This window comes from Hydra vulgaris, chromosome 10 (genome assembly GCF_038396675.1).
Source record: "Hydra vulgaris chromosome 10, alternate assembly HydraT2T_AEP".
Classification (NCBI taxonomy): Eukaryota; Metazoa; Cnidaria; class Hydrozoa; order Anthoathecata; family Hydridae; genus Hydra; species Hydra vulgaris.
The window spans coordinates 4,612,501-4,622,500 of record NC_088929.1 but is presented as its reverse complement, the minus strand read 5'-3'; the positions used below and the strand labels follow the sequence as shown (position 1 = coordinate 4,622,500).

General features: G+C 27.4%; 1 protein-coding gene across 2 annotated transcripts in view; it reads right to left on the bottom strand.

Moving 5' to 3' along the window:
• LOC105848255 (uncharacterized) overlaps positions 1-10,000 on the bottom strand; it is a 60,643-nt gene that overhangs the window by 18,663 nt on the left and 31,980 nt on the right. For both annotated transcript variants that reach the window (XM_065807118.1, XM_065807117.1), the window contains 2 exons: positions 7,164-7,258; positions 1,905-1,971 (listed from right to left, as the gene is read on the bottom strand). In XM_065807118.1, the coding sequence (XP_065663190.1) occupies positions 1,905-1,971; positions 7,164-7,258 (162 nt within the window). The remainder of the gene's footprint in view (positions 1-1,904; positions 1,972-7,163; positions 7,259-10,000) is intronic.

The following is a 10,000-nucleotide window of genomic DNA, read 5'->3' as shown; positions in this document are numbered from 1 at the left end:
AGTTTTTGACCTGAAATTTGTCGATCAATGAGACAAATTTCAGGTCTTATTGATCGACAAATTTCAGGTCGAAATTACATAGACATTCACTAGAATTTAGAACAGGACTAAGGCTTTTCAATTAATCGAATTTCTTTGGTTTTGAAAAAAGTTTTTCACAAGGGTTGGAGTGTGCTTTGGGTCATTGTCCTGGTAAAACATCCTTCCTTGAGGCATTTTGTCTTTAGCATGTGGTAGCATAACATTCTTAACTATATATTTGTACATATTTTTATCCATTTTGCCATCAATCAAATGGATAGGACGATACAATCTCTATTCAAGTTAGCCCATTTCATAACGTTTCGACCTCTGTGCTTTACTGTTTGTAGCTGGTATTTAGGATTGTTTTTATGGCCTTTTGGTCGACGGACATATCTAATATTATCACATCCAAATAACATAATAACTTAAACTCATCACTAAAAAGTACTTTCAATCACTGTTTTCTTTCCCAATTCAAATGTTTATTAGCAAATATTAAGCATGCTTTTCGATTTTTTATATAAATAAAAAGTTTCTTTGTAAGACTTCTTCCAAATAGATTTGTAGACCTCAAAAGATGTTTGATTATGTCAACACATAATACATTTTACATTATAAAGTTCTTTAATTTCAGCATTTGCTAAGACAGCATTTTACGTGGAACATTTTTCAGGGCTTGATGATGGATATTTCAGCAGAATAATGACTCAAAAGACACTTCAACTCTTATAAAAGACTTTTTCAAAAACAAAAAAAATCAATTAATGGAATTGACATAGCAAAGTCCTGACCTTAATTCTATTGAACATCTATGGGAGCACATAGATTGACGAATTTTAGGTTGAAAATCAGCAAGTAAACTTGATTTATTGAATATTCTGAAACAAGAATGGCGAAAAATCAAAATTATTGTGATTATGAAGTTGGTGGACTCAATCCCTTGCCACTGTCAAGCAGTTATTAATGCTATCAGCTTCCCGACAAAGTACTAAAGCAATTTACTTTAAAATAAAGTATTCTCAATTTAAAAAATGTTTAAAATAAAAATCTAATTCAATTTTTTTTTTTTGTCTGGATACTTTTGTACGCGAAAATTTTAATTAAATAAACTTTTAAGATTAGATTGCTTAGGTTTAGTAAAAATTCATTTGTTTTTAGATTTGTTATCAATTTTTTGATGTATAGGACCAACATCATTAAATGAATTAAATACAGAAGCAAAGATAAATTACGAAAGGTAATGACTAATGCATTAGAAAGAGTCTCAATGTGAAAATGGAAAATGGTGTTTATTTAAAGGCTGCAATTTTCAAAACTGAAAAAAAAATTATTTTTAAAATAGTGTTTTCTGTCTATCAAAGAATTAATTTGAATTATTTGAAAATGAAAAAGATTTTCTATTTAAAAATAGTTCATTAAATTTTTGGCCAAACCAACCTTCATGCTATATTCAATTCCTTATAATAAATTAATTTGTAGGAAAACATGGTATTGTTATCAAAAAAAAGAAACAAAGAAAAAATTAAACAAAGAAATGGCTTAGTTATTGCTAAGTGGTATTATCAACATTATTATACGGTTGCAGTAGTAGAGTGCTTACTTTGTAAGAGAAACGTACAAACCCTACAACTACAACAATGTTGCTTCATGTTTAACAACCTTGCTCATCAGTGTGTTTTGGAGCAAATATTTGGCTTGAAATATTTGTATTATAAATAAAATAAAAATACAAGAATAAAAAATTAAAATGAACTGATTAAAATAATTAAAACAAAAAACACAATAAGAAAAACTAGATATTATTTATAAAAACACTGTAAATGATTTTAAAGTAAAAATAATTATCATAAAAATATATTAAACTAATTTATTCATCATACACATTTCTGTTGGTATAGAAGTAGCAGATGATGTGTCAGCTCGTATGGAATTTGTGAATAAATCATTCTAAAAATTGTTAAAAATTTCATCTGTAAATCTATACATTATATCAATATTCAAATCAACATTCATATTATATATATATATATATATATATATATATATATATATATATATATATATATATATATATATATATATATATATATATATATTTTATAACTCACCTCCTCAAGGCCGAGAAGGCCATTACAGATGAGGAAGCTACTTGTGGTTATACTCTATAACTCCGAAACATGAACCTTGACGAACAAGGCCGCTGGGCGGAAAAACAAGTTGAGCATGGTACTACCAGGGAGGTGATGGGAATCGAACTCAGAACCTCTCGCTTATGAACCGAGCACTCTACACTACACCGCTACCACATATATATTGTATATGAAATAATAAACTTGCTATTTGCATTCATATACATACTGCAGTACTCATATTTGAATGTTATGTGTAGGGTTTGCAAAAACCAGGAAAATTTATCTTATCAGGATTTGAGATTGTATAATTAATTCCTGGAATCTCTTGGGAAATCATGGAATTATTTTATCAGGGTTCATGGCAGTTTTGAAAATCCATTTTCCCTGAGTTTTCCCTGATAATTCCCTGATTTTCCTATATTTTTAAGTATTTTTTCCCTGAGTTAGTGTGGTGAAAAGTATATATTTTTCCTTGTTTATGTTGAAGGATATATTACTTTTGCAACTGAATCCTTGTTCCCAAAACATATAGTTACTATAGTAATCCATTTATCTAAACATATAGCTACTATATATTATAAATGTTATAAAACCACTGTAGTGAGCAACTTTCAATATTAAAAAAGATTCAAAAACTGGATACTGTAAAGTAACTTCAATCTAAATATTAAAATAAAAAATATTCCCTGAGTTTTCCCTGATTTTAAAAATTTTCAAGAAAAATTCCCTGACTTTTCCAGGTATTCCCTGATTTTCTAAATTTTAAAAACTTTTCCCTGGTTTTCCAGGTTTTCCCTGAGTGCCATGAACCCTGTTTATGCTTTAAAACTAAAAGAAAAGTCATAATTTAGTTAAGTATATTGCAGTAAAATGATTAAAACTTGTACATAAAGGTATTTATTTTGTCTAGCTGAAAGCTAAACTATTATAACTTAAGCAACTACTTATTTTATTGCAAAATAGTCCTGTGGAGGAAAATACTGATTCAACGCTTGTTGGTTTATTCCTCATTAAAAAATCATAAACTTTCTGAAGACTTACCCTGAGTACAACCACTTTCAAGCAATGACGCTTCTTTTGATAATACAGAAGTAAGAGTTTTGCCTAATCTTGACCAAGAATTTCTGGGTAATGCTAGAAAACCTTTTTCTAGGGCTTTACTTACTATAATTTTATTATAGATTTTATAGTATTTCAACATCTTCATTACTAAATTTTTAACGTTGTCCAAGGAATTTGTAGGGTAGTTTAAATTTGTTACGTTTAATCTATTTAGAATCTTCAACATTATGTTTTTATTTTTAAAATTTGAAGATGTTTCAAAAACTTCAACTATGGGCATTAATTTGTTTTCTCTATAATGTAGATAGTGCAGTAGACTACTTAATTCAGTCCTTTTAAAATTGATTCTGGAGGCTAATGCATTAAAAAGTTGACAACTTGTTGTAGTATTCAGTTCTTTTAATTTAGTTAGCATAAACTTCAATGCAATATCAGCAGTTATAAGGTTTGTACCGTATTAACAAAGTGCATCCACTGCTGTTTTTACTCAAATTAGCACATTTACTCGTTCAGAAAAAATTTCACACTCATCATCTGACATTTTTAAAAATTCAACAAGCGTCTATTTTATGCAATTTAACTTTTGAAACCTTTTAAGCATTGATATTAGGCTGCTCCATCTTGCTTCACAATCTTTGAATAAATGAAGGTTTTTTCCAAAGTAATTTTTACGTATTTTTGAAGACAGATATCTTTTTAGTTAGTGATCTTTTAAAAACCATTGTGATTTTTCTAACTTTATTAATCATTGGACTAATCGCTTTGTTTGTAATTATTACATCTTCAACTATTTGATTATCAACTATAAAGCAACTCTCATCACCATCATCATTGCTATCTGATTCACAGCTTTCACTAAATTCAGAATCATTTATCAAATTTTCAATGTGATCATCGATTTCCTTGACTAAATGTCTTGACGTACAATTTGATGCTGACGTATTATAAAAAAACTAAAATAATAGTCAGTTAAATAATAGTCAGCAAAGCAAAGCTATGTTATGAGCAAAGCGTAGCTGTTGATTTTAGTATTGTGTGCATAATGACAGACAGAGCCAGCATAATTTTTTTAATAATGCCCGCTCTGACTGTCATTATGCACACAATATTATTTTCAAGATTTAAACTAAACAGAGTTTTTATTTAAGTAAAATTACATTCTTTTCAGCATTGTCCCTATAATCCTAACTAAACCTAAATTTCAAAAATTGGCTTAATTGTGTAAACTGATACTTAAAAAACGGGTATTTCGAATTGACGTCCACTCATCAAAAGAAATTGAAACTTAGTTACTGTTAATTTTTGGTTCTTCTTCCATGTCAAAGAACGTGCAAGTTCTACTTTTAAACTTATTTTATGTAACTGAAAATGCGAACAAAGAGCTTATGTTGATCCGCTAGTAATTTTCAAAATTATTTTGCAATGGCTTAGTTTACACATTGATGTTTCATTTTCTTTTTTGTGCAGAAAATGTTTCTATATTGGGGTTTTGCTGTTGAACTCTATGAAATTTGACATAGTATCCTAATTTGATGAACCAATGAAAATTAAGAATTAACTACTTTAACTTTCTTATTTAAATAAATAGACTCTATTATTACAAAAACACAATACAAACTATTAAAAATAAATTTTTAATTTTTTTCCCATTATTATTATTTTGTTATTGTTATTATTTATTTTATTATTTATATTATGATAATTTTGTTTTAATACTTAAAATTAATTTTTTACTTTTTCCTAATAACCCACCAGTAACTGTCACAATATATAAGATTGATTAAACTTATAAATCAATAATAAACACATTGCATTGCATTAGTACTAAATTTTATAGCTCTGTTAATACTTTTATTTTATTTAATGCAATTTAAACACAGGTATTAATCAGTAAACAGCGGTATTAATCATAGTTTTACAATTTCTAAATTCCAGAATATTTTTTAAATAATCCCGGGATTCCGGGATCCAGGATTGCAAACCCTAGTAATGCGTTATTAATAAAAACATAATTGAACTAAAATGAGAGTTCAATTTTACAAATTTTAAAAAAATACTGTTTTTGTAATAAAAGCAAACTTTAAACAAGGAAAAATAATTAAACTTTAGCTTGAAAAAAAAAAAGATTTTACTGTAAATGGCTATTATTATCTCATACCAATAATATTGATAGAATGGATATGTTCTAATATTTTGTTATATTATCTCATATTTCATATTCACTAATTATGAATATTTCCATATCACTGACAATAAATTGATATTTTCTCATATCACTTATAACAATAAAACAGATATTTTATCATACCCCTAATAATGGATAGAGTGGATATTTTCTTATATCGCTAATAATGAATGGATATTTTCTTATATCACTAATAATAATAGAATTTATTTCTACTATTAATTCTATATTCTACTACCACAAATAAAGATAGAATAGATATACTCTTGTATTAATAATAATGAATGGATATTTTCTCATACCACTAATAATGATGAAATAGATATTTTCTCATATCGCTAATAATGAATGGATATTTCCTCATACCACTAATAATGATCTTATAAATCTTATTTTATCTTAAATAAATGATATCTTCTCAAATCACTAATAATGAACGGATAATTTATCATATCAATAATAAATTGATTTTTTTCTCATATTACCATTAATAATAGAATGGATATTATACTTATATTATGAGCCGTCTCGATTAGCTCTGGTATTATGATGTTTCCTTCTTGACTAGTAATTAAATAATCTAGTCGAGAAAATGAAAATTATTGTTTTTATACCACTAATAGCAATTAAAAGATCATTAGATTAAATTAGTATATCATAATGGAAAAATACATTAAATATACTAAACCAAAAATTACACTTCTTTTCATTTTCAACACTCTGATACTGCTAGTACTTGTAAAAAGTGAACCATTCTTCAACAATATGTTAGAACTTAATTTTTTAACTTTTTTTTTAAGTTTTTACTCACTAACTACAAATCAAAACTAAGAAAATATTATGTAAAAGTGCCTATTATAAAAAGCAAATCTATTGAACCAAATTATCAGTAAATAAGTCCTGAATAGACTTTTAAGATAAAATCCATATATAAAATCATTTACCATAAACATTAATTTTACTTTTTTACAGATAGCTATGCAAACTATTGTTACAAATGTCAACTACAGTTACAAATGTTGGTCAAATACTAAGTTGACTGATTACTGAACTGACTGATGTCAACTGATTTACTTTAAAACAAAAGAAAACTACCAATTATATTGGTCATCATAAAAGATATTTCAGCAACATCATCATCAATGCGATCTGCAGCATTTCTTGTTTTAATGTTTATTATTGGTGTGTATAATTTTCTTTTAAAAGATTTAGCACTTATAGAATAAGTATTTGCTGATCCTTTTCAATACTAAACACAGAATTACTATTGCTCAAAAACCTTTTCATCAAATCAATTAAAACATAGCATGTTTGTACAATCGCACTACTGGTTGCATCACAGTGCTTAAATAAAATATTCAATAATAAATTTATATTTTATTGTAAGTTTAAGCTGTTTAAAAACATGGTTTCAAACAAGTTATTATTCTTATAATTGTTAAATTTTAGTTAAACATAAAATACTACTTATGGTGCCATAGCAACAAATGAAAAATCATTAAAAAAAAAAAGTTTAATAAAAAAAGATCTTGTTTTTAGAGAACAAATTATTAAAGAATATGCCTGTTATTAGAGAATCACATGGTTATAATAGTAACAGTTGGTGATTACTTAAAATATTTTTTCATAAAACATTTGTTATCATATTAGTAACATTTTCATTTTCATCTTTTTTTAGATTTTATCTGATTTCTATCAATGTTTGATAAAACAAAATGTTTGATAAAAAAACTTCCTACAAAGGTATGATGTGAACTTACCTTCCTTTAGAAAGTAAACAACCACATTCAATGCCATTTTCCCTTTGACAAGCTTCTAAAAGTAGTGCAGCTTTTAAAAATATGATTGATGTGACCTAATGCAAATAAAATTCACAAAGCATGTCAAGAATAAAACACAGTGTTTTTCAAAAAGTCATTTTATGCTATTACAACATTTAGGAAAAAATGACGCAGAGAAATATACTGCAAAAATTATATATAATAATATATAACTAACATCCATAATTATTTAAAAGATCATACTTTTGAAGTTATCAAAATTTTACTGTTAGGTGGAAAGCTAAAAACAGAAATTAAATAATTGAAATTAAACATAAAAAATTGGATAAAGAACCAATTTGTTATGTAAATGTATTTACTTTAACAAAATGGATTAAGATTTGTTAAAGTCAATTTGATGCCATTCACTGTAAGTATTTTTTTATATATCTTTTGCACCTTTAGGCATTAACTATTTGAAATTTCTATTTTATTTATCTCTAAAAGTGTGATAGAAATCATGAAGGCCAAATCAATCCAACAATATTTGAACATTCTTTATATTTAATAAAGAATAGGTGCAAAAAAAAAGAATAGGAATTGTGTAAAAAATATTATATGTTAATAAAGAATGCAAAGTTTTTTACATTTTACATTTATCCATTTTTTTTCCATGGAAAAAAATTTAGTTAAGTGATTTTCTACTAATATATAATTGCTCTTTTCTTTTAAGAACATTGAGCACTCTATTGTGTAGAATACTTTTTAAAGTTGTTTAAATATATATATATAATATATATATATATATATATATATATATATATATATATATATATATATATATATATATATATATATATATATATATATATATATATATATATATATATATATATATATATATATATATATATATATACAACCCTCGGAATTAGGAAAAATGAGGTTGGCAATAATTTGCCGACCTCAATTTTTTTGAGGTCAGCATTAGGTCGACAAAAATTATTTGATACAAAGGTCTAACCATAAAAAATTAAAACGAGGTCGGCAAATTTTTGCCGATCTCAAATACTTTCAGGTCGGCAGTTAGGTCGGCATTGCCGAATGCCGACCCTAATTCCGAGGGTTGTATATATGTATATATAAATACATATATATATATATATATATATATATATGCGGTAGTGGTGTAGTGGTAGAGCGCTCGCCTCATAAGCGAGAAGTTCTGAGTTTGATCCCCACCACGTCCATTGAAGTACCTCGCTCAACTTATTTCTCCGCGCAGCGGCCTTGTTTGTCAAGGTTCGTGTTTCGAAGTTATTTTCGAGTTGAGAGAGGGTTGTAACCACAAAAAAGTAGCCTCCTCGACTGTAGTGGCCTCCTCGACCTTGGGGAGATGAATAATTAAAATATATATATATATATATATATATATATATATATATATATATATATATATATATATATATATATATATATATATATTAGAATGATTCATATCTGACGAATTTTTGAAAACCATGTTGGTCCTACCTGGAATGGTTGACCACCAATATAAAAATAATTTTAAGCCCAAAAAATTTAATGTCACGTGACTTTAAAGGTCCCCCCCAGTCAATTTGTGTATAAAAACATAGCAAACCTCAGGGGTCTGGCGGGGACCTTTAAAATTAACACAGAAAGCCAACTTTTCTTCTATGTGGTATATCTTGGACTACTTATTTATAATAGGGTAGGACCAAAAAGAAATACAGCGGTATTTATTCCACATGATGTGGAGAAAGTGGCGAAAAAACCGTTTTTTTAACATAAAATGACGCATTACTATGTATAACTGACGCTGGTTTATTCTTCATATTTAGGCCAAATTTTGAAAATTAATATTAGAACTAAGCATTAATAATGTTTATATAGAAGGGGCGTGTCAATAGCTATCCGCCCCCTCACCCTATTATTGGAAATTTATACCCCCTCTATCCCTTCTTTGTTGGAAGGGGAAGGGGGCGAAGTTATTTAGATTTTATGATAAATCATATTATTCAAAATTACTTTATTTTCTTTAGCAAAAAAAAACATCATTTGGCAATATAAATATCATGATATGTAAATATAATATAATATATTGTGATGCGTAAATATAGCATATAAATCATGTTATTTTTTTCTCTGCTTTCCTATTGCTTCATACGCTAGCTGCAAGTGTTCCTTGGTTTCTGACCCACGGAGATGATCTCGTCTTTACTGCACAGCTAGTATAAGTTCTTGACAATCATCCTCATTGTGAACATTGTTCACAAACTCTAATAAAAGTTTTACAGCCCTTTCAGAACAATCGTTCACTACTTCAAGTTTACTTACAAAATTGGAAAATGTTTTTAACTGGTCAACATAGCACCACATAGGAGCAGGACAGTTTAACCAAAGTTTGTCCTCCATTCTTGCCAGGTTTAATAAACTGAAGATGAAACAAGAGTTCTTTCCAATTAATGGAGCAAGTCCTGGTGGCACTTCTTGTTTAAATTTTAACAAAGTTTGACTTCTCTGAATGCTGAAAATGATCAGGAACTGGTTTGAAGAGTAATGTTTTTGCAATGTTTTCTTTCTTCATATCAGGAAGGGTAGGGTCTAGGAGAGCAAGTGGAACTAAATTTTCATCTAAGTACCAGCTGTGTCTCTTCATTGACATAATTTTACTTTTTAATTCCGTTTAGAACTCTCTTGGAATCAGAGTCGTGTTTCTCAACATATTCTTTGTACTGTACCCTTTGCCAATAGGCTTTTACATTCTGAAATTCTATATTTAATATCTGAATCTTCAAGTAGTAAATGGCTTTTGA